At 34.5% G+C, this 26,306-nt stretch overlaps 2 protein-coding genes across 7 annotated transcripts in view; one reads left to right on the forward strand and one right to left on the reverse strand.

The window, feature by feature from the left end:
- LOC127069508 (tensin-3) overlaps nucleotides 1–26,306 on the reverse strand; it is a 157,294-nt gene that overhangs the window by 111,909 nt on the left and 19,079 nt on the right. The window lies entirely within an intron of this gene.
- On the forward strand, nucleotides 15,561–20,601 carry LOC127069696 (putative sodium-dependent multivitamin transporter). Its single transcript, XM_051007012.1, has 7 exons — nucleotides 15,561–15,800; nucleotides 16,245–16,376; nucleotides 17,161–17,382; nucleotides 17,669–18,012; nucleotides 18,141–18,260; nucleotides 18,810–19,487; nucleotides 19,955–20,601. The coding sequence occupies exons 1-7, from the start codon at nucleotides 15,795–15,797 to the stop codon at nucleotides 20,202–20,204; spliced, it is 1,752 nt and encodes a 583-aa protein (XP_050862969.1). The 5' UTR covers nucleotides 15,561–15,794; the 3' UTR covers nucleotides 20,205–20,601.

The raw sequence follows: 26,306 nt of genomic DNA on the forward strand, positions 1-26,306 counted from the left end.
TATATATATATACTCGTTCTATTCTTTCTTCGTTTCGTAACAGTGGCACTCATGGAGGGAGCTCTTTAAACGTAGAGCTACTCGAAGGGATACGCTCGTTTCGTCGCAGCTCGAAGGAGAAAAGAAACGCTTTCCTATTCCGTTCTCGTCTCGCGACAACTGGGTACGTTCGAAGGGAGCCGCCTTACACGAGCGTTCCACTTTCACAGTTTTCATGTGAGATCTTCCTCGAGTTCTTGGCAAACTCTCTTGGCGAATCCAAAACAGCTGTTTCCGTCTAAACTTTATTCGTATATTAAAAGGGACTAAGGAATTCAAAGGGATAAAAGCCTGAAAAACTTTAACTGCTTCTTTCTCGTCTTTGAATTTTTCACTAGTTTCTTCAATATATTTCTCTCTCTCTCTCTCTCTCTTTCATTCTCGATTATCATTTCTCGAAATAGAATAACAGAAGCTCTCTTCTTCTCAGTCTTCGTTCTCTCTTTTATAGATGAGTTCTACTTTCGTATGGACAGCTTCACTTTAAATAGGTTAACGCTATCTAAATACATATCTCACTCGATTTATATATATATATATATATATATATATATATATATATATGTACATATATATTTTCACGATGCTCGAAATAAAATCTCTTTTTCGTTTAAAGAATGTATCTATCTAAAACTAAAAGAGCGAAAAAAAGATAGAATGAGAGAGACAGAGAAAGAACCGGTAGAAGGGCAGACCTTACGGTTAATTTACGTAATCCGAGGTCTAAGTGGCTTGTTGTTACTATCGGCCAACCAACACCGACTATTGTATAATGCATGGGACGTACGTCATCATACATACTTACATACGTATGTATAACGAACGCAGAGTGTGCGTGTCAACGCATTCGACGTGATAGTAGAATGAAGGAGGTGAAAAAATAAAAAAATTTTTTAGATAGACATCTCTCTCTCTCTCTCTCTTTCTCTTTCTCTTTCTCTTTCTAAAACTAACGACACATCGTTGCACCGAACTCTAATTATCGTTGATCGTCAAGCTGCGCGATAATTGGAACGCTCCGAGAAGACTAATTGTACAAGAATGTGTTCCCTTGTGTACTCTTGTTCTTCCTATATATACATATGCACACATATAAGAGATATATATATATATATATATATATATATATATATATATATATATATGTATCTCATAGACGAGTAACCTCGTCCTTGTTTGTCTTTCTCTAATGGAAACGTTTGAGCGAGCTTATACATTAAAACTAACGTATTATACGCGCTCAACGTTTCTCATAGATCGCAGAGTCTTTTTCTTTTTTTTTATTATTTTTTTTGTTTGTTTTTCTTTCTTTTTTTGCCCCAATTCCGTTCGTTATGTTACACAGCAAGAGCATCATCGTCGTCATCATCGTTGGAAAGGGATGAGAAAAAGTTCTCTTATATGTGTATATGTGTATATATATATTTTTCTGCTTTCTTCCTTATTTGCTACGACGAAATATCTGTATGTATGTATGTATATATATATACGTGTATGTATCTTAGACCCTCGTTAAAATTTATACGCTTCGTACTTTTGTACAAACAACAGTGACGTCAATAAGTTATTATTCGGGTTCAGGGAAATGTATTACAGTTTTATAATTTTAACTATACGATGGGTAAGCCCAAAAAGTTGTTAAGGTTATAGTTTTACCATATGAAAAGAGAAACAAGAAGTAAATTTATCTAAAAAATGTCTCGAGGAAGAATAATCGATTTATCGTTTTAAGAAATCACTTTCGGCCCATCCTATATTCCGATTACTTGCAAAAATGAATGACTCTTTAAATATAAGAAGTTCTTGAATATTGCAAAAATTCATTGAAAAAATTTATTCCATTTAAAAATAATTATTTTATGAAAAAAAAAAGAGAACGATATGAAACTTATGTAATTTTCGATGTTAATTTTGGAATGATTCCAACGATGTAATAATACATTTTCATCGAACAGCATAACTACCTAAATCGTTTGAGTTAGTCCACATATATAACTATTATTTCTAAGAAAATCTAAACAAAAGAAAAGTAAGACTTCCGGGAAACGCGATCGTTGACGCCAACAAAATCGAGTTAAAGCTCAAAAGAGTCCGATTAGCTCGTGTCCGGCGCGCTCGTTTCAACGAGAAATGATGAAATAAAAAGCGAAGTATGGTTTAACGCGAGCTCAGCACGACGATGGCGATAGCGATGATGTTTGCGCTATGCCGTCCGAGCGTGCGAAACGAATGCGACGTAAGCGTCAATGGTATATAATGGACGGCGTATACAAGAGTGTTGGTGGCATAATAGATCGTATACATGCCACGAGAATCTACGATAAGGCTTTTCATGTAATGCTTCTATGTATATGTGTGTATATATATATGTGTGTATATGTACGCGTATGTATATACGTATGTATGTATGCGATAGGAAGTGGAAAGCATTAATTGAGCGGTCTTTTTCTATATAAACGCCGTTTATGTAATATATTTCCGAAGGAGCAACAGTGACCTTTGCATTACTCGTTTTATGACATCTCTGTGACGTATCATATCTTTCTCTTTTAATATTTCTTTATGTGATCGTTGTACGTTCTACTCTATATTTATTATATTATATATATTTGTTTTTATATTCAATCATTTTTCTATAAGTAAACATAGCTACGGGTATCTACTTATGTATCTTGAATACATCTATCTAAATGCATATGCGCGTTACTGATGTATATCATCGTAACAGGTTTTCATCGATATACGTATATACTATTTGTTTGTATATTAATCTCGTATAGAATATTTATATATATATATATATATATATATATATATATTCTTTTTTGTCATACTCATCTATTTGTAGTTATTTGAAAAAAATATTACTATGTGGTTGATTTGTTATGTATGAAATATATGTAAATCTATAGGTACGTAATACATCGTATGTACATACGTATGCGGTAACTATGTTGTCACGCTATGGGAGTGAATTTTTTTTCTTTCTTTTTTTTTTCCCTTTTTTCTCCATCGACATTAGATATATTTTCATCAGCATCTTTTGCCAACGGCAGATCGAATATGCTGTCTACTCTCGAAGCGTTCTACTTAGGGCGCTCATTAACGTTAATTAACGAGTCGACTTTTCGTAGATAAGAACCCGCTCGTAAACACGAGTTTATTTTAGAAAAGAATTGGCGACGGTGACGAACAAACATGTGTAAGTACATATAGATATGTACATATCTGTATATACCAACATTGTACATATATATATATATATATATATATATATATATATATATATATGCAAGTAAGTACCTATGTTCACCTTTCTTACAGGAGAACGACGAACTCTCGAGAGTTATAAATCGATCAAGGAAGGCACGAATTTACGAGACACGTGTTTCATCCTCGAATACAATTCCAACGATGACCCTTGCATTATAGAAGAAGAAGTCTTCTTCGTGTTCACAGTATCTCTTCTTCTCTCTTTGTCTCTCTCTCTCTACCAGTTAGAGAACGATCTTCAAGTTTCTATGCAAATCTCCGTTGTCCTTCTACGACGTTCTAATGTCTAACGGCAATATTTACGCTCTGGCAATTAGCAGTTAAAGCGTAACAACTCGTGCAGAGAATTGTTCGAAAGAATACTATACTGTAGTTCTAGTCGGGGATAAAGTCGTCACGTGTACACAAAGAGACGAAGAAGAAGAAGGAGAAGAAGAAAACGAAGAATAAGAAATATAAGAAGAAGAAGAAGAAGAAGAGGAGGAGAGAGAAAAAAGATGAAGAAAAATTAAAATGATGAAAGAAAGATTCAATGCGTAGGCGTGAGTTAATGGACAACGCGTTTCCACGTTCGACTATGGTGATATTACATTAGAAACATGGAATAACGGAACGTGCGTGTAATCGTCCTATACAAAATTCACTTGAGGATACAACATGAAAGTTTCTAACGATTCGACGTGCTTCTCATAATTAGCGATTGTGTTATTGGTACGACGTCGTGATTTTAAGATCGTTTCGACACGAAGGACAAGTCGTTGCCCTTACTCTTTCGTTCTCTTTCTCCCTCTCTCTTTTAAAGCATGTAACACGATTTGACACGATTACATTTCTCTCGAGCACCCCGTTCCTTAAACTTCCTATCTCCGTCTTCGTTGTGTATTACGCACGCGATCGTTCACCGTTTCTCTTCGTGTATTTAAGTCGATTCGACGTGCCAAAGCGCGGCTAACTCGAAAGAAAATGCAATGAAAAAAAAAAGGAAGAAAAAGAAGACGACGAAAAAGAAGAAGTAGAAGAAGAAGAAGACTCGGCTCGATTTCACCGAGACTCTTGAATACTCTTATAAATCAAATGTATCTATAGGATACTAATTACTGAGTAAAGAAGATATTTCTTCATTTTCTGCAATAAAAGAATTATTTACAAAATAAAAGAAAAAATGAAGTATAAAAGAAACAAAAAAATAAATGAATGGATGCATTAAATCGATCAGTTGTTAAATCTATGAATTATCTACGTTTAACTGGCAAAGAAATTTTATTCACCGTCGCGTAAATGGCATCGATTCATAATGAGAAGGAAAAAAGAGAGGGAAATCTTCGTTAAACTTGCACGATAAATATTAATTACCAAGCATGATATTTTCTTATTTTCTATAATAGTATCTCTAGATTGATAAAAAAGAAAAAAAGAGAAAGAAAATAAAATGTATCTGCATTAAATTAATCAGTTTTCGAATTTACGATCTATTTACGTTTTATTAGCGAAGAAATGTTATTTAGCGTCACGTCAATGGCATCGATTCAGTATGAGAAAGTAAGAGGGAAAAAGAAAGAGAGAGAGAGAGAGAGATTTTCATTAAACTTATACGATAAATAATAATTATTGGAGAAAATATTTCTTCATACCTTCTGCAACATTATCTGTAGATTGAAAAAAAAGAAAGAAAGAAAAAAGAAAAAATTAGAATAAAAACTATATGCATTAAATCAATTAATTTTCAAATCGAGAATCTACCTACGTTTTATTAGCAAAGAAACGTTATTCGTCGTCACGTCAATGGCACCGATTGAGAATAAGAAAGACAGAGATAGAAGCAAAGAGAGAGAAACCTCTTCTAAGGATCATGAAAGAAACGGGAAAAGAATTTCGCATCGCGATTCTACGACTCATCGAACGGGGCCGTACTGATAGAGCTCCGTCTCGTTTCATTGAGAAATCGTTGCACGTAGAAACGTACGGGATACGTGCTTACTCGCTTAGCCACGTGGACTTGCAAGACAGGACATACCGATCGTGCAGAGCACTCGACGATGATAGAAAAAGAAAAAGAAGACCAAATAGAGGTTGGTATAGAGATTTTTATCGATCTATAGATATACTTACGACTATCTCTACTCCTGTATTATTTTCAACTCTAAGGAGTTAGAAAACGTTAAGGTTTTATACTACGTTTGACTTCTTCATCGTGGAAGAACGTTTACGACATAGTTTGTCTGTCTTATGTAAGACGATAATACTTTCCTCTTATTCTATGTAATCGTAGTGTCCTATATTCTATATCCCAACTGACAATCACATGTTCTACACCCCCGTATAATTTTCTTTTCTTTTCTTTTCTTTTTTTCTTTCATTTTCTCTTCGTTCTTCCTTTTCTATTTCTACGAGTAAGAAATATTGACTCTGATTATTTTGACTCAATTTTCGTTTCTGTTTTTAAATAAAAAATTATATGTAAATTCAATTCAAATGTAAATTTAAAAAATAATCATATACCTTTATGTAATGTATTTACTGTAAATTATTTAAAGAGATTTTCTTTCTTTTTTGTTTCATGTAAAATATTGCATATATTATATGTGCTCGTTTTGAAGGAAAAAAGAAAAAAAAAAAGGACGAGATATGAATTATGATAATAATTCATTCGTCGCGCATAAGATTTAATTATATATATGATTACGGAGGATTAAATGTAACTATTAGAAATAATATTATTACTTTTAGATTACTTGATATTTAATGTTGACGTATAAATCTCGTCTTGAGACGTTGTCCGAGTAGCTTGCTAAACGGAAAACAAGAACGCTTTGTGACTTCGAATGCGATCTTCCTCACTTCTAAGAATCCTAGTTCGTCTCGATGTAAGACATGGAATCGATCATAGCGAATACGAATTATCTATCGAGTATCTAAATGAACGTAAGTACTTTGCACGTCCGTAACTTCCAAGAATACATTGAAAGAATGTTCTTTGTTTATAATAAATCATTCTTACATGAGTTATCAATGAAAATATTGCAGGTGTGTAGAAATATCGACAGAAAAAGTTGCAGTTGTAAGCAAAATCATTATTAGTCCTCGAATATACACATTTTTTTTTTTTTTTTTATTGAAAATAAAAGTTGATATTTTTCCATAGAAATTCATTTTAAATGAAATAAAAGTAAGTAAATAAACGTATACATACAATTTGTATTAAAAAATATATATATATAAATTCAAATTTAAATTAAAAAAAAATTAATAATTAAAAGATTTTTTCTGCCTTTCATTTTATGAAGTTAATATATTAGCTAAAGATCATTTTTTTAAATATCGTTATTCATGACTTTAAATTTTTAATATCGTAAATATGATTTTAAAATCTTAGTGTTGTTCCAGGTTGTATTTAATGCAGCATATAGTAAACATGATCGTAGTCGCAAGTTCGTGTATTAAAACAAGATCGTATATGCACGCGTTGAGCAACGTTTAAAAACGTCCTTGCGACTATTTTGTATAGTGCATAACCATGTAGAACGATTGATTGGTATGAATTAAAAGTATGTCGAGATTCTAAACGACGTGCGGTCACGAAGTTATTTACGATGAGAAGGGTCCGTAAAAAGGTTCATAGGTTCTCTCTTGATCGTCGTTTCTCTTGATAGTGTGTCTATTTTATGGCCGGACAACACGTTGTGTTCTTAAATCGAGACGTCGATCAAAAATTGATTAAATCGAAAGAAAAAGAACAAGCGATCTAATTATATCACCATTATAATTTTACTACTATTTTGAAAAGATTAGGATTCAATCGTGATCGATTGACTAGTAATTAATTAAGAAGAAAAAAAAAAGACAAAAAGAAAAGAGAAAAAAGAAATATACGCAACATTTACGTGCCACCTATTTTCAATTATTTTCAATACGAATTGTTACGAGATCTCAGACGTGATCGAACGTCTCGATCAAGCAGTCAAATGTAATTTCGATGTCGCGTCATCGACATGTCGTCATCATCGGCCTCTCCTCTTCCAAACGGTTACGAATTCGAGGCCGGCACGTTTCCATTGCAAATCAAGAGCTGCCCGTTTATAGAGAGGACGAAAGAGAAAAAAAAAGAGAGAGAGAGAGAGAGGTACATAAATGCAGCATGCATAGTCAGGCTTCGCGTACACGCAAAATAAGCACAAAAGCCCGAGAACGAACAACGAAGTGCTCTTCTTCCTGTTTGCCTTTTGTTTCTCTCTCTCTCTCTCTCTCTCTCTCTCTCTCTCTCTCTCTCTCTCTCTCTCTCTCTCTCTCTCTCTGTCATTCACTCTGCGTCTCCCACATTCGTTCTCTCGCTTTTTTTTTCCTTTCTTTTTTGGATCAGCGAAATTTTCAGGCGCAACGCATCAATGACGCTACCTATATATTTTTTTCTCCCTTCGATAGGTAACCATTAGAATGATTGCAGGACGAAATAAAACTAGAAAAGAGTTGTTGTTCGCACACGGACGAATGTACTCAAAGAAGAAATAAAAAAAAGAAAAAAAGAGAGAGAGAGAGAGAGAGGGAAATAGAAAAATCAAAAAAATTCTTGACGCTAGCGTATCTCGTAAATTTTCTTGTCTGGTCTCTTTCCCTTTTAAATTTTAATGTTTCCTTCCGTGGCTCGTTCAAAAGAAAAGTCCATTACCCTTTTATTCACTAATGTTTTTCTTTATTTTTTATATTTTTTTTTTGATATTGCTTTTTGTTTTCTTTTATTTTTAATTTTTTTTTACGTTTGCATTCCATCAATTAACTCGGATACGTGAAAGAGATGAGGAAAGTAGTTACTTGTTGCCACCGAAATAAGAGCGGTTTCGTGTCTCGCGTGTCACGAATGTTGCGTATTATCGATTTACTTAACCGGAAGGTTAAAATAACTGCATATCGGGAAAGGGATGTATATGTATTTATATATATATATATATGTATGTATGTAGGAAACCGTATATATTAAAGTAAATAATTTTTATATACTTACATATACGTGTTAAAAGGTTTTAACGTATACCCCGTAGCGAACAACTTTGACTTTACTTTAACGTCTTAGAAAATGTTTCCCCTTACTTTTTTTTCTTTTTTTTTCTATTTATTTCTTCTCCTTTCAAAAGCAAAAATACCTTGCAATCCTCGAAACGTTATAGAAAATTTCACGTGGAGCTGGAAAATTCGCGAGAACGTTTGGTGACGAAAAAAAAAGAAAAGAAGAAAAAGAGGAAAAAAGGAAAAAGGAAAAAAATCGTCTCGACATCAAATTTCCATCGGTTCACCGGGGTTTTATCGTGATGCAAGAGCGCTACCGTAACTCTAGCCGAGAATTATCTCGAACGACAAGCCTCCGCCGTCTCACCTCGTAAGCGACACAAAGTAACACGCGCATATATATAACCGGCAGCACACGAACTTGACAGGACATCGATCCTCCGACGGATATTTTCTTATAGACGAGCGACTTAACGAGGGCACGCCTCGTATTACTCATCGATTAAATGCAATTGCGTTGATATAGGATATACCGAGGGAGGGATGAGAGCGACTATTACTAAGAAAATTTAACGATTAAAAATAAATTTCCATCTCTCGCGAACGAAGAGATATAAAATACGTACAAGTATTTATAAAATATTTACCGAAATATCGTATACGCGCGTTGGTGTTTAGTCCGTTGGTTGTAAAAAAAAAGAAAAAAGATAAAAAATAAATAAAAAGATAAATCGATTAGGAAAAAAAAGGAAAAAAAAATTAGTCGTTACCGAGAAGCTTCGTTAATTCAGTATACCTATCTAACGGTTAAAATACCGTGCTAAGGAATTTTAATACCTCTCCTTGTTCTCGGCATCGAGCGAAACGAGTAAGACGATAACGATGCTTTTCCCGATGCCGGAAGAATCTCTGCTCCCTTTTGTTAATGCGAGCCACTATACTATGAGAAGGAAAAGAGAGAATGAGAGAATGAGAGAATGAGAGAGAGAGAGAGAGAGAGAAACTCTTTAAATTGATTCCTTCTCCTCCTACGTAGCATTCTCAGCAAAGTATTTGACATTATCTTGTGTAGTATTCGTGCGTACGCCCGCATCCTTAAGTAACGATACGAATGCAATGGAAAGTCAAGCTAATGGAACGGTCCACGGTACATAATTTCTGGAAACCTTGGAAAAAATAACGTGCGGTCAATTAAAATCGATGAGAGGAAACATTTAATATTGTCGGTTTATATTATTTCTCCTGAGTTTGAGAACTCGCATAAGCTTGAATTAGTAATCGCCACGCGAGATAATTATCAAGAGGATATTTTAAAACCTTGCGATAACTTTATTATCTTTCTCCTTGAACGAATGTATATCCTAGTCGTTGAAAAAAAAAAAGAAAAAAAAATAGAAAAAGAAAGAAAAGAAAAAAGAAATAATTATTGCTAATTACGCCGAGCTATTAATGATTCTAAAGTATTATATGCGATGCAAACTAATTAATATTTGAATAATTGTACTTTAAAATGGAATATTCTCCTAAACGGCTATTGCTGAGCAGTATATTATATATATATATATATATATATATATATATATATATATATATATATATATATATATACGTATGTATGTATTTAAAAAAAAAATAATCCAATCGAAAACGAGCTTCGTTAATATATTCGATATATTTAATTTTTCTTTAATTACATACGAAATTAACTCTTAACGTTGTTAAATAAATTCATATAAATATGAGGATAATGTTTCGACAGAGATATACACGAGTATGCATCTATCGAATCTATCGTGACAATTTTATATATAAAGTAGGGTAATTTTAATTTCTTCTTACCTTTTTTATTTCTTTTTCTTTGTTTTCTTTCTTTTTCAACTCTCGTCCATTCTCGAAATTTGACTAAGAAAATTGTAGCTCGACCCGATCCTTTTTTTTCTTTTTTTTTTCTTCTTTTGAGATATTTGTGACTTCTCGGGACGATGGTTCGTTCGCCAACTCGTTCATGTCACAAATAAGTATGTACTATATATATATATATATATATATATATATATATATATATACACATATATATATACATATATATATAGTTTGCTCGTGTTTGAATCGCACGAGCCAAGAGGAGGTCGCGAACTAGTGAATCATTGCTCTCCGTATAACCGTACAAACAGAAGTGCAAGAAAACTCGTCCCAAACTGGTTCTTCCCTATGTTGTCTCACTAATTTATTTATTTGTCCTCTTTTATATCCGAAACGTTACCTCACATAACATACGCATATCCTTACGTCATCTTTACCGTAGTCGTTGACTATGATCTATTAAATTAGAAAAAAAGAAAAAACAGAAAATAAAGTGATATAATATTTTCATAAATATCTACGTGTCGCTAAAATTTTATATGCGTTTGTGCGGGCGTGCGAGTGTGTAAATGCATGTGTACGATATTCGAACTACGCTTTCTCCATTGAAATCGAATAACTCGTCACGTATTCGTGAATCATATCTCACAGAATGTTTTTGTGGTCTCGTATATAATCGTGGCAATTGTCATAACATATTGTGATATTTTTAGCATACGCACGATCATCATTACATCGTAAATACGTCCGACGTGAGCAAAATAGTTCCTTCGAAAGAAATGTTGGAGAAATGTTTCCTTCGTTCTTTTTTCTTCTTTTTCCTTTAGCTTTTCTTTGCTTTTTTCGCTTTATCAATTTTTTTCATGCAATTGTTTCGTTAACAATCGTATTAATTGAGAAAGTACGAGGATGTAGGTGAACGAACGACTTGATGAACGACGACTTTATTTTCGTCGGTCTTTACGTTGAACACTAGAAGACACTTAGTTTCGTACGAGCCAACACGAGGAGGTTCAGCGAATTGAACGTATTAAGTCAATTAAGGGCACGAAATCGAAACGGCGTGCGAGCGAGGTTATCTCGTGCAAATCGACTGGAACGCCGGAACTGTCATTAATTAATTACGGAGTCAACGAGCTCGCACGCGAACGCGAACACGAGCTATTATCTTCGTCTGTGCATCGTCGATTCGTATTTACGATCAATGCGTCGAAACAATACGAGATCATGACGCAACCCGTAGGTAGATAAATATCTGTATATATGCGTGTGTGTGTTTATGTATATATATATATATATATATATATATATATATATATATATATATATATATATCAATGATGTAACAATAGCGATGATATAAAATATGCGTTTCTCATTAAAATTTTTCAAAGAATAATTTCTACATGATTAAAGCTACGGTCGTCAAATGACGACGACGTTCTCATAGTTTTCTTAATAAGAACATCACAAAAAGTCTCAATGTTTTTCTTCTTTTTTTTTCTTTTCCCTCCTCCGAATAACCTCGGAATTATCTTCTCATCGTCATCGTTAAAAAAAGAATCCAGCGTCTCGTCGTTTTTTATTCGTCGATATTTTTATTGCACAGTAGGAAATAGAAAAATGAAATGACTCATTCATTCCTAGAGGTTACGATGAAAAACAAGTAACTGTCCATAAGAACAACGGAATCTTTTATACATCATGAAGTGCAAGTAGGGTAAAGATTCCGTTTTGCGAACTCACTTCTTTCTTTCTTTCTTTCTTTTACTTTTTCTTTTTCTTTTTTTCTTTAGAACATTTTTCCTTTAGAACAAAAGAAACTAACAAAAAGAAATAAGAAAGAAAAAGAAAGAAAAACTGACGCTTGTTTTCATTTCCAAACTAAACCTCGCGTGGTTGTGCTCCTTTGTCGTCGTCGTCGTCGACGTCGTCGTCGTGATCGTCGACGCGAAGCTTACCATAAAATTTATTTTTATCGCGACGGCACCCATGCGCGTTTATCCTTTCAAGGGTATATATGTATGTATATACGTAGGCCGTAGGGGTAAAAGTCAAACAAATTGTCGCCTATTTTCTGTCAACACCTGAAAGATTCGTCGGTCGGGGTTCCTGATGCGGATGCATCAGCCCGACTCTAATTAACACCACTAACCAAAGAAAATTCTTTTCACTAAATGACTTGCCTGGTACGTAAGTACATAAATACATATATACATACATATGTATATATGTATGTGTTTATGTAAGTACATTGTAACGCATGCGACGAGAAAGTTACGCGTCACGCAATGACATGATCATTTAAAGTCCCTATATACGTGAACATACATCATTTTTTTTTCATCATCTTTTATTTTCTTTTCTCGTTGCTTTTTTATTGTTTTCTGTTTGGTTCTTTTTTTTTTCTTTTACATTGCCTTTCCCCGAGAGATTCTACACACGAATGATTTCAAAAAAAACGAAGAGAAAAATTTTCTCTGATAACGTTGTTTTTATGAAAATCGATAAACTCAACTTGCTTATCTTCTTACTCTCTCTCTCTCTCTCTCTCTCTCTCTCTCTCTCTCTCTCCTTCGACTAATCGTGTATATCAATTTACGAGCTCGTTAATATTTTCACGAAAACCGCCTCCACTTTTCTCATTAATTTCTTGGCTCGTTAAGCGAGCATCTATAAATCGTGTCACTTACACGAAAGCTCTCGAAGTGCCGGTTTAATTAATGAGATTGTACTTTTAATACGGGTATCCGTAACTTAAAGAGAGAAACTCCTTTTAAATATTCTCTATTACTTTCTCTCTTTCTCTATTTTTTATTTTATTCTATCGTTTTTTGTCGTTTCGCATCGAACGATTTGCTTTTAAAAAGATTTAATATTCGAAGGTAGTCGGTAGAAGATACCCATGTGAATACGAGGGTACGTATGATGGATGTGCTCGAGAGAACTAGCGTGATGTTGCAGAAAATAAAGGAAATACTGAACGTATGTTACACGAGTTAATATCATGGTTATTTCAGTTGGATGTTGCGACGTATGTTTTAATCGGAGTAACCGCTTAATCCTGCCGATTACCTGACGACGTAGAATTCAATGTAAGCTAGTTGTTACGAGGAAAATGAAAATAGAAAAAGAAAAAAGAAAAAAATAATAGGATTACATTCGTGATAGGACTCGTGTAATTTTGTTCTTTTTTTAACTAACTAAACGCACGAATATTCGTGTCGGACGTGAATATGAAAGAGAAAAAAAGAAGAAAATGTTCCAAGTACACAACTGTACCTGGTTCGCTAGTAAAGTAACACACGGAAGATTTTATGGATTATTGGTTTTCCTTGTTTCCTTTTTTTCTTTTTTATTTAATTTTGTTTTCCTTTTTTTTCGAACAAAGAATATACGCAGTCCGTCGATCGCATCGTTATTAAAATAAAATTGCTCGATCTTTTTTTTCTTTACTCTTTTTTATTCTTTCTTCTTTTTTCTCTCTCCCTCTTTCCCTCTCTCTCTCTCTCTCTCTCTGTCTTTCAAGATTCAAGGACGTCGATGAAGATTTCCAAAGATGGGTGAAACGTGGCCAGTTAACGCACGGTCAATTTTCATCGACCACAAGAAGGTCAACGATTGGCCGATCGGGTTCAGCAGTCAGGCCGCTGTCGTCCTCTTCTCGGCTAATAACTTAATGACGGGAATTCGCCACTTACGTTCTCTTTTTTTTTCTTTTTCTTTTTTCTTCCTTCTTTCTCTCTCCCTCTCCTTTCTCTTTCACCCTCTTTTTCTTTTTCTCAATCTCTTCCTCCTCCTCCTCCTCCTCCTCCTCTTTCTTCTTCTTCTTTTCTTCACTTTCGTCCTCTCTTCCTTTGATTGGTCAATAATTTCCGAGTAAAACGATCCACTCGACAAACGGGAAACAATGTTGAAAATTGGATGATCCTTAAGTGGTATATCCATTAACATTTTATGGCATTCGAATAAACTGTTTATGATCGAGAAAATGTGTACATATATATATATATATATATATATATATATATATATATATATATATATATATATATATATATATGTGTACATATATATATATATATATATATATTATATATTTTATATATTACTATACATACACGTAGTGTATACATATATCTATATTTAAATTCACTCACATTACCTCCATATATCCGAGATTATTGGATCGTTTAAATTCGAATGGAAGATGTTCGTACTGGTAAATTATGTTAATGAGAAAGCGGAATATAATCGGCAATTGATTGTAATACATGTTCCCATGATTTCATTTTCTTACGACCCCTTTCGAATGCATTATTCCAAGGATTTGAAAATAAAAAGTAATCTGGTCTGATCTCTTACCATTGGATGCTTTGCACATTTCAATAGGAACTCTTTTCATCCTCTTACTCCGCTTTTTCTCTCTCTTTCTTGAAAAAATGCTCGTCGACATATTCTTCTCTGAGATTTTCTCGTAATAATAGGAAATTATTATTTGACCATCACAAATCGTTATAACGTGGATAATTATTATTCATCGTTCTATGTATAACCGAATGCTTTCTATTCTGGTAATATCTACCAACGAGTTGTATTTTCGAATTCCATTAAAGTCAGTTTTCATTCAATGTTCCAATTCATCGTCTTATACGGTTACGGTATCACAACTCTATTCGACTAACTGAAATCAATTAAACGCTCGAGTGGTAGTAAGATCGCTTCGATAATTTCTCTCTGTTCAAGTTTATCGAAGCGAAACATACTCGTACGTACGAAAGAGTTTCGAGTGCTGCTTGTGGTGATGGCGATGGTGGTGGCAGCAATGGTGGTAACGTTGATGATAGTAGTGGTGATAGTAGTGGTAGTGGAGGTGATAGAGGTAGTGATGATGGTGGTGACGGTGGTTTCGTGCTTTTCTCTCGCGTTGCTTTTTTCAATCGATTCGAATGTTGCACGTGCTTTGGGTATAGATAACATCTTTTATATATCGTAACTCGCGAAGAAGTAACATCGAGTTAATCTCGTTCGAGATTTAATCTAAACTTTTCTTCTCTCTTTTCTTTTCTATTTCATTTTTTCCAGAATAAAAAAAAAAGAAAGAAGAAGAAAAGAAAAAGGAAGAACCCAAGAAAAAAAGGAACCGAGTCTCGCGTTAAATGAAGTCTCGTGTTTTACTTCTCAATTATTTAATTTAGAGATGAACGCTACTAATTACCTTAATTACGTGTAATGTTATCAAATCATTTGTACAATTCGAACAATTGACTATGTTTATCGCGTGTCTTGGAAAATGATAATGCTGAGCCAAGTTTTTACGTAATGGAAGGAACCTTCGCTTGCCTTTTTTTTCTCCCGCTTGAAATAGAACGCTTGTTCGCGCAGGTACAATCGCATCGTGCACACGATCGCTCTTCGGTCCTTTCTAAAGTCTTCACTTCATTTTATCTTATCAACGGACATTGGCTGTGTCGGTGACGACGTCGTTGTCCACGTCGCGATCGTTCGTTTTCTTTTGCCGACGACATTCTTAAGAAGGAAGATCTATATGATCTTTACGTGGTCTGCATCGATATCGCATTGTTAGCCCTTCATTCAAAGTTTGTACTATCGGAAGAAGAATGGATGTGAGTGTTATAAAAAAGTTTTCAAACGGTTATCCTAAAAAATATTTTTCGTTATTTATTCGACGAGCAAAGCTTAATACATATTATATATTTTTAAAAAATTTATATTAACATATTACGGATAATTAGAGAACATTGCCAGATCTTGAAATATCTTATCGTTCGTGTGACGTTCATGTTCATGTATCAAATAATCGATTGTAATGCATGCAAAATCTATGTGAATTTACATTTTCGGAAATTTTATCTGTGTTCAATTCTGCTCATCGTGCATATATAAAGATATATATTATATTTCGATGTTACTTGCGTTGTAAATAATATTTAAGGATTTCAATTGATATCGGAGTTACACGTGCAAAATTTTTTCATAATTACGATTATATGTTATAATTTTCCAAATAATATAAAATCAAACATTAGAAGAAACGACTTTGTTTACAGGAACAGATCACCGAGGTTGGGACATCGAAGTTAAAATTGCTCGACTATGCGATCGTTGGTATAGTTCTATCGATCTCTTCCGCCATCGGGATCTACTATCGATTCACCGGCGGTCGACAACGAACTGCCGAGGTGGTTACCAGACTAGAAAATTAATTTCGACGTTGAAACGTTCAAAAATCAATAGCTTTCTCTTTCTCTCTTTCTCTGTCTCTCTTTCTTTCTCTCTTTCTTTTTCAGATTGCAATCAGATATAACTGATAATTCATGTTGAACCATACGCCAAGATCGCGATACTTAAGAGAGATCGTCTATGTTCCGCGTTTCTTATCCATAACGATCTTACTCTCGAAAGGATAAATATTAGCAAGTATATAAATTAGCGACTATAGATCGCTAGTAAATTATCGCTTGCTCTACGGTAAGCGATTTCCGAAATACTCGTGGACGCTAATTAACGCTCAAACTATCATTACGATCTGATTACGATACGATAAATCTTGTCTTGTAAGAGAGCCCATTGAGATAGATATCATCGTTATTTTCCTATACTTTTAAACGTTCAATTTTAAACGTAAATACTTTCACGTAATTGCGATTCAATTTACTCAAAATAGAAGAAAAGAAATGAAAAGAAAAGAAAAGAAAACCCGTGATCGATCGTATTAATAACGCCGAACTATATAGATCCTTATTTCTAAGATGCATATCGTAAAAAATGGAAGTTCTCGTATTAAGTGGGACTATTATAAAATTAATGTATGAATATTTTATTAGTTAAGTTCTTAATGATATCATTGATATATGTATATATATATATATATATATATATATATATATATATATATATATATATAAATCGATAAAACGATAGTTCGTTTAGTATACCCGTGCTAAGTATTTTATCAACGGATAGGAATACTTCTCAGCCGATCGATCCATGAAGATTGTTCCGTTGGGGATAGCCCTGACGGTTTCCTTCATGTCCGCGATTACGCTCCTTGGAATCAGCGCGGAAGTCTATGTCCACGGCATGATCTTCGTCTTGTTTTACCTCGGCTTCGTTATTGGAACGCCTATCTCCATGTACTGCTACCTACCAGTCTTCTTCGAGCTGAAACTCATGAGCGTCTACGAGGTAATTGACGACGGCATTGAACGATCGAACGATCGATCGATCGATCGATCGATCGTTCGTTCGTTCCTTAGCATCGTTTCGTCGAACCTGTACGGTAGTTCTTATTATATGAGTGTCCTAAGAGGCTAAAGTCTTTTGGACCTTCGTTTAAGATAACTCATCAATATGTTGAAAATGCATTCCGTATGTCTCTTAAAAATTAGATTATATCTTCTTTTATCTTGACGAAGATAAAAATTAAAAATTTCCTTTTCTTTTATTCCTTTTTTCTTTTGCGATCCACCAGTATATAGAGAGAAGATTCGGAATAAGGGCTCGATTATTGGCCAGCATCGCCAACGTCTGCCATATGACTATACACACGGGAATCGTTCTCTTCGCTCCCTCATTAGCCCTGGAGGCAACCACCGGCTTGTCCAGTACCTTAAGTATCATCTTGATCGGCATAATCTGTACGTTCTATTCAACGATCGGTGGGATCAAGGCTGTCTTGATAACCGACGTATTCCAAGCCATGCTTATGTTTATATCGCTTTTGTGCATTATTGGCCTCGGTATCAGTATCCTGCCGGACGGAGTTTATGATGTTTGGAACAGATCTATAAGTGGTGATCGTTTGGAGTTTACCAAGTAAGTCTTTCGCATGAGTTATACGTCACTTTTGATTTACAATTATTTATCTATTTATTAATCCTTCCTTGCTGGTCGTTGATGTTATCGAGTTGATTAATAAAAACAACGATCGTTCGTTTGAACAGGTACAATTTGGACTTAACTACACGTCACACACACTTGGGTCTAATACTCGGCGGATTTTTCATGTACTTGTCATTTATTGCTGTCAATCAGGTGCAGGTCCAACGTCTTTTGACCGTCAAGTACGAGACAAAAATTATTAATCGTTTCGATCCATAGCAAATCGTAAATAGTTAGTCTCATTATGTGGTACGTCGATAACGGTTGGGAGAAATGATTTAGATAATATCTAAACGAATCCCTACGGTACCGGCAAGCAATTAGTACCAACGTCACAATATCCTGATATCGCAAACATATTTGACCCTACCAAAAGGTCTTAGCAATGATAGATCGCAAGTAAGACGTCGTCGTTTCATTGGATTTCAAACGAGATAAACACCGGTTTTTCTCCTCGATGTTGGTCTCATAAATACAACTGTTGATTTACTATCCCGAATTATTCCCCGTCTCGCAGGAATGCTTCCAACGAATACTTCCGCAATTTGCTTCGGTTATAAGTATCTGCTCTGGTAGAATGTTACAAGACACGATTCTAACGAGTAAGATTAATTTAATCTAATATACCTACATACATACACTCGACCATATCCAAAAATAGAAATTATCATTGTATTTATAAGAAAAATTCCAAGGATAACATTTGACTAATATTATTTTGTGATTTTTAGAAAGTTGAGAGATTCCCAGATAGCCGTAGTATTGAATTTAATAATAATAAGTATCCTGTCAATTATGACCATCTTCTCAGGCCTGGTTATGTATGCCGTTTACAAGGATTGCGATCCAGTGAAGTCAGAAAAAATATCATCGAACGATAAACTCATGCCATATTTTGTAGTTGACAAATTAGATCATATACCTGGCTTAACGGGGATCTTCATTGCCGGTATCTTCAGTGCGAGTCTAAGCACGATCTCAGCAATGTTGAATTCGCTAGCCGCTATTATCCTCGAGGATTATATAAAACCGATTTATTCGAAAATTGGTGCTACATTTCCAACCGAAAAAACGACATTTATCGGTAAATTACTTGCCGTTATAAACGGAATAACTTGTGTCTGTATCGCTCTAGGAGCTTCAAAATTCGGTAGCTTAATCGAGGCAGTGATCGCATTGTCCGGAATAATTGGTGGCCCATTATTGGGCATCTTTACACTTGGAATGTTTTTCGAAAGTCCCAACGAAATTGGTGCCATTGTTGGAATGATTTTCTCTATAATTCTGTTATGTTTAATGGCTTATGGTCCGAAAGAGGTTATAACCATGTTGCCAGTATCCATCGATGGTTGTGAGAATGGAACGTTACTGATGTTGAATGAGACGATTGGATTAAACTTGACGATCAGGTATGTATAATTATTAAATATTTTATTAAATATTAAATATTTTATCGTTTGCACGTTAAAATATCTCATTGACACGTGTAATTTAATTGGGAAATTATGCTGATAAACTGCTCAATAGATAATTTCAACTGCAACGTTTCGTTGAACAACGTTACGTTAATTAACGTTACGTTAAAAGATACTTGAGATTTTTCAGTAATTTACTACACGGAAGAAGTAACTTCCTGGTTTCTTTTCTATCCTCTGTGTACTAAACTCTCTCTTTCTCTCTCTCTCTCTCTCTGTTTGTCTTATGTGTATATATTATTCATATACACATGCTTCCGGTAGTAAGTCGAGCGTTTAATATAACGACCAATATAAAGTCTATATTAGATTATATCGATCTAAATATACTAACTTGCTTTCTCCCGATCAATGATAGATCTTAATCTTAATCAAAAAATCTCGTTTTCTTTATTTTTCAGTAACGATTCGAGCGTTCCATTTATAAATCGAATCTCGTACATTTGGTATTCCATGATTGGATCCCTGTTAACAATCATCATAGGATATTTAATCAGTTTAATAACAAAAAAATTTTTGGACAATACACGCGAGCACAATCCTAATCTCTTCGTACCGTTTGTGGCGGCAAGAGTCAAAAGGAGACGTCTAAAAGAGGAAAGGGTGACATCCAGTCAGATGTTCGTTTTAGAACCGAGTTGTAAAAATTGAAATGGAATTAATTTATAAAGCGACCGATAACTACTTACGTGCAAATGTATTAAAACTGTTGTGTTCATAAATTATAAATAATTTATCGATGTTAATTTGTAGACAACTTTGATTCAACTCGACATAATTGTTAAATTTTTAAAGCGACAAAAAAGAAAAAAGAAAAACAAAAAAAAAGAAGAAGAAAAGTTAAAAATTATTACGTCGACGCTAAATCTCGGTCGAGTCGTTTCAAACGTTGAGTTTCGTTCGAACAATGAAATCAGGCTAATTTGTCGCCTGGTTGAGTCGGTCGTTTGGTAGGTCGTTTGGTAGGTCGGCCGGTCGTTCTCCGTTTTACATGATTACGTCGACGCATATCCTTTTCCGCCAATCGTTCCTCGTTAAAGTGCAAACACGAAGCCAAGAAGTCAAGTGTGTTAAAAGTAAATCTGGTACGTACGGATTACTAAAGCTGCTTCTAATTATATTTTAAGTGCATTCCCTTCTTTTACGAGTCAATTATCAAGATAATCGCTTCAACTATTATCCATTGCAACAGTAATTGTTTAACGAGTAGTCGTTGGATAACTTGTAGGTAAGTATGTAAAACGATTAGTCGTATGTATGAAAGTACGAAGAATTCAAAGTACGAAGAGGAACACCCAACTCGTAAGAATGAAAACGACGATGACGACGATGACTACGACGACCCTTAAAAAGGGAGTAGTGTGAGAACGTCGTCCTATAATATCCGGTATAACGTTTTAACGGAACCCCTCTAGTTTCTGTCGTTAAAATGATTAAAGCTTTCTTTTTCTTTTTCTATCTCTCGCCCTCTCTCTCTCTTTCTCTCTGTCTCTGTCTCTCTCTCTCTCTCTCTCTCTCTTTATCTTTCTAAAATTTTCTAAAGAAAGAAATAATGTCTGAATAACAAATTCTAACGATCTATGACAAAGAGAGAGAAAGAGAGCTAAAGAACTAGAGAGAACGAGAGAGATAGAGAGAGATAGCCTTCGAAGTCTTCATTATCATTTCGCTTTCATAAAAATTCTAATTGCAACATCAAAGAAGAATATCTTTTGTCCTATGCATTCGGTGCATTGAGAAAATCGCGACAGTCGAGTCGTCTGGAATGTCTGAAAGGGCTCTAATTGTTCGTGGCCGGCTGCTCGCGCGTGTGCGGTTTAGAAAGAGAAAGAGAGAAAAAAGAGAGAGAAGAGAGAGATTTTCTTTTCTTCCGAGAGAAATGGAGTGGTTTTCAAACACGAACGTGAACAATCTTTTGCGGCTGGGTGACGCGGATATCCGTGCGCACAATGAGAGGGTCTATCTTCTCTCCCTTCAACGATACGGGATCTATACGGTGTGTACACATTTCTATGTGGGTATTATATACGTGTACATACGTGTGTGCGTATGTGTATGTGTATGTGTGAAGCAGAGAGAGAGAGACGGAAAGAGAAAGGAATTGCATGCATCTAAAGGGGGTGTGTGTGGGGGAAGGGAAGCAAAAGAGAAGGATGAACGTAAATTCCTCATGAATGGTACGTTGACCAGGAGCGTAGTCTTTCTGACGTCTCGATTTCCTACTATTCGCCACTGTTTACATTCATCTTTGCACGTTTCATTATGATTTATTACACGCAATAGTTTCGATATTAATTTTAATAAGATCAACTTTTCGACGAGTAACAAAGACATTTTTTAATATTTTCGACCTTGCCGAATAGAACTACTCACGTGATTTCTCTCGTGATATCGATTAATCTCTTTCTCGAGATTTTTAATCTTTCTTTTTCTTTTCTCTTTCTGAACGAAGAAGAGATCTAATTTTTATTCTCTCTCTTTTTTCTTCCCTTCTCGATTCTAAAAAAGTTCCGAGTAGACTCGTAGATTTGTATTCTGAAATAATTCTCGATATTAAACAGTCTCGAAATAGTTTTATAGATTTTTTTTTTTTATTCTGATCTAAGGAATTTTGTTTCGAATCGCGTATTAAAAATTTCGACATTATTATTTATTGGCCGACGTTACAAAATCGAGCAGAAAATTTTTTTTCTTCTTTTTTTTTTACTTTAATTTAATTTTCCAACCGTTCGTTCGTTCCTTGATCCTTATCCTATTATATATTTTTTTTCTTTTTTTTTCTAAAAGAACGTTGCGAAATTTACTGTCACAAGAGAAGTCGGTAAGCGAGTGTCTTCCGCGTGGTTGCGCCCACCGTGTGCCAACGAACAATAGATCTGTCCGATCGAGTTCGATATGTTCGACGCCTAGCGTGCGCCGACAAAGTACACTGGAACAAATGTGTTCTCGAAGAATAAACGGTACTGACCGGCCAATAAGATCGTAGCAGATGGTGGCTATCAGCTGGAACGAAGTTAGGTCCAAAGAATCGATTACCATCGATACGTTTGAACGTCGAGATCAATTTCGGATAGTATTTCCAAGTAAATAGTACAAAAGAGTAATCATTGATCACAATCGAAGTTATGATCATAATATTTACTTTTTTTATATAGTTTAATTATAAATACCAAAGAAAATGATTAAAGATAGATTCGTTTCAGATTGATTTTTTAATAACTCTTTATTGACTGTTTATTATAGTGTTATATATTCCGATCAAAAAAAATATATATATATTATACACATATAGTATATTTGTTAAAATTTTACAATATCCTACGATATACGTTATTATGATTTCTAAATTTTATTGAATATATCTAAACGAGTTAATCAATGATCAATATAGATATAATAAATATATCAGCGGTGAGAAGTACTGACACCTTTAAGGAGGCCAATGATTGCTTGAGATGTTATGCACATAGCTACTCAAAGTGCTTACCGTTACCCTTGATAAAGGTCTCAAGAGAGATCGTCGTTTTTGCATAATAAAAGTCGATCGAGTCGACTCATAAAACGCGTTAAGTAAATACGATTTCACGAACGTTTATCTTCCAGTCGGTCACGAACGAATTTATTCTCTGGACGTTCGATGGGAGAATTCACTGTGGTATATTTTTTTTTAACGAGCTTGCAGAAAGAAAGAAAAGGAAAGAGGTAGAAATAGATAAATAGAGAGAGAGAGAGAGAAATCGATAAGGATCTCACTATCGAGCTTACGTACGAGTCGATTCTCGATCACTACTCTTTCCTGTAGTCATCGTTTCGCACGGCTTCTTCGTAAATCCATGTTGTCCGTACCGTTAATTCCGCAAGGTAAGAACTTAAGGAATCCCATGATCATTTCTTATTTCTCAAGATTTTATAATTTTATATCTCGAAAGTATAATACACCGCGTATAATTATTCTTTAAAATCGTAACAATATTTATCACTTAATTATGTATACATGTATATAAAATATAACTTTTCCGTTTTTTTTTTCACTCCTAAAATTAAAGTAATGATTACAGTAAACTATTGATGCAATATCAGTTTAAACGTAACGAAGAATAAATAATTTGATATCTACTATTTTTACCACTTGTATATTTAGAATATTTTCTCAAGATTTTACGTCTTGTAGAAACTACTACAGATATAATTATATTTTAAAATCGTACGAAAATATTCGTCACTCGATTATGTACATATATCTACATGTAACTATATTTATTTTTTATTTTATCTTTCTTCTGCTTTTTATTTTTTTTTTTTTTTAGTTGAACATAAAAGTAAACTTCGATCGACGTCAAAATCAACATTTAAGTAAAGTAACAAAAAATAAATAATGTTTCTCTTGTATATATACATATCTAGAGCGAATGTCTTTCAAAGATCTAGATAAGTAATAGTGGTTTATACAGTCGGTTGATTCCGTGGTTAAATCGCACAAAATAAGGATGCGGGTGAACGTCTCGAATCTCGTGGAAGAGAGAAAAGGAGAGGAATGCCGCGTACCTCTCGCGGGCAACGTAAGTAAGTTCAATCGTTCGTTTTGTTTCGAACAAGGTGCTGCCGCGGCTGTATAAGATCCCATAGATCTGACGTAAGATGGATATCGTATTTCCTATAATGCATAGCCGGCAGTATCGTGAATTCCGTACAGTTCTCTCCCAAGTCGCGCACGAATCGTCTTTTGCATAAGTTATCATCGAAAGACCTAAAGGGATACCTGTCGTATCAGAGTCAATGAAAAAATATTCTTCTTTTCGAACTTAACGTTTCTCGCGACTGTTTTCATTTCTTTTTTTTTTGCAACGACTTAAAATCCATATATAAATCGCGATAATAAAAGAAAATTTTTTTCCCATCCGAAAAGTATCGAGTAGTTTAACAAATCGAATAGTTTGAAACATTTTCTGAAACTTATTTTTTCTTTTGAAACTTAACATTTTTTTCGCGTCAATTTTTCGGACAATTTATAATGTACATATTTAGACACTGTATTTAGAATAATTCGAGTATTGTAGCAAATTGAATTTATTTCATTCCAATTTAACGTGAAAATGTTAATCAAAGTAAATGTTACTAGTTAGACTAACATCTACGTTTGGAGGAGGGTTAGGACATTTGCATAGATTTCCTCTTCGGCTCCAAAAACTTCGGTCCAATGTAAACATTCGGGCATCCGTCTACCGCAACATAAACACGCTACGTTCCGTTCGTGTGCCGTCTGGATCGATGAATGAGTGAGTCTCTCGTTCACGTAGTGAAAGAGAGAGAGAGAGAGAGAAAAGAGACAGACAGAGAGAGAGAGAGAGAGAGAGAGAGAGAGAGAGAAGGAAGAGAGAAGGAAGAAAGAGAGAGAGAGAGAGGAAGAGAGAGTTGTCCGCGAAGCTTGGAAATTCGTCCTGGACAAGTGCCAGACGGATTTAACTCATGCAAATTCATGCGACGTGCGCGTGCTTATGAGAAAGAGAAAGAGAAAGAGAAAGAAAAGGGCGATGTAGTAGAGGAAATGATAGAAAAAGAAAATAAAAAAAAAAATAGGAGGAAAAAAAGAAAGAGATAGAGGGAGAAAGAGAGAGAGAGAGAAAAGTCGCATTATTCGCGCCGATAATCAAGATTATACGAGTCGTTGAGGTCTGCAAGGAAAAAGAATCAAAAAAAAAAAAGAGAGAAAAAAATAGAGAAAAAGAGAGAGAGAGAGAGAGAGGAGGGAAGCATATATGAAACTCGAAGAGGGAAAAGAGTAGGACCGTGATTTCAATTTTAAATTCGACTCGATGAGGAAGAAGAGGATGAGGATGAGGAAGAGTAGTAGGAGAAGAGAGAGGAAGAGTAGGAATAGTAGGGAGAACGCTTCAAAAGTTCGAACGGCCATTGTGAACCAAGCTCATACGTATGTGCATGCCTATCGGGCCGACTGGTCATGGAGAGAAACCTCTTCGTGGTGGTTCTTCGAGGTATTACCACTGGAATCCAGCCACGAATCGGGAGGAATCGGAATGCAACGAGGAGCACTGGGAAACGACGTTGCTCGCTCGGAAAATCGTATCCGTGTATCGGCGAAAACCCTTCTCTCTCTCTCTCTCTCTCTATCTTTCTCTCAGTATTCTTTATCTGCTTGTTGTATCCTTTGGGACAACGTAATGAAACCATTGTGGTTGTATATATATGTAAGTACATGTATAGCTCGTCGAACGCTATTGAATCTAAAGAAAATAGCTTGAGTATGTTGTATATATGTATGTATTTATGTATGTATGTATGTATTCATATATGTATGAACGTATGTAAGTACTTAAATAGGTAAGTATATAAAACGATCGGAGGAAGTTTGATTTTCTATCGGTCGGTCGATCAATCGTTAAACAAATTTCTAGCTTAATTAAGTCGAAGTTTCCTTTAGTTTGAACTTCGCCCATCGTTTTTCCTCGATAAAAGTTTTTAACGAACTTATCTATTAATTTGTATAATAATAATAATAATAATAATAGTAATAGTAATAGTAATAGTAATAATAATAATAATATAATAATGCAAGTATATCACGAAAGTGTTTCAAGAGATTAACTTTTTTAGAAAAAAGTTTCATCAAAGTTTTTATCTGTGACCGTATTTAAATAAATCGTTCGTTTTATAGGTCAATAGAATCTCTCTCTTTCTCTCTCTCTTTCTCTTTTTTCCTTTCTGTCTCATGAAATGGAAAATGAGCGAATGTTA

Source organism: Vespula vulgaris, chromosome 1 (assembly GCF_905475345.1).
Source record: "Vespula vulgaris chromosome 1, iyVesVulg1.1, whole genome shotgun sequence".
NCBI lineage: Eukaryota > Metazoa > Arthropoda > Insecta > Hymenoptera > Vespidae > Vespula > Vespula vulgaris.

Excerpts from the sequence above, each read along its gene's own strand:
- LOC127069696 (XM_051007012.1), top strand. Across the intron at positions 18,261-18,809 it reads CAACGTCTTTTGACCGTCAA|AAAGTTGAGAGATTCCCAGA; the intron begins GTACGAGACAAA and ends TGTGATTTTTAG. Across the intron at positions 19,488-19,954 it reads GGATTAAACTTGACGATCAG|TAACGATTCGAGCGTTCCAT; the intron begins GTATGTATAATT and ends TTTATTTTTCAG.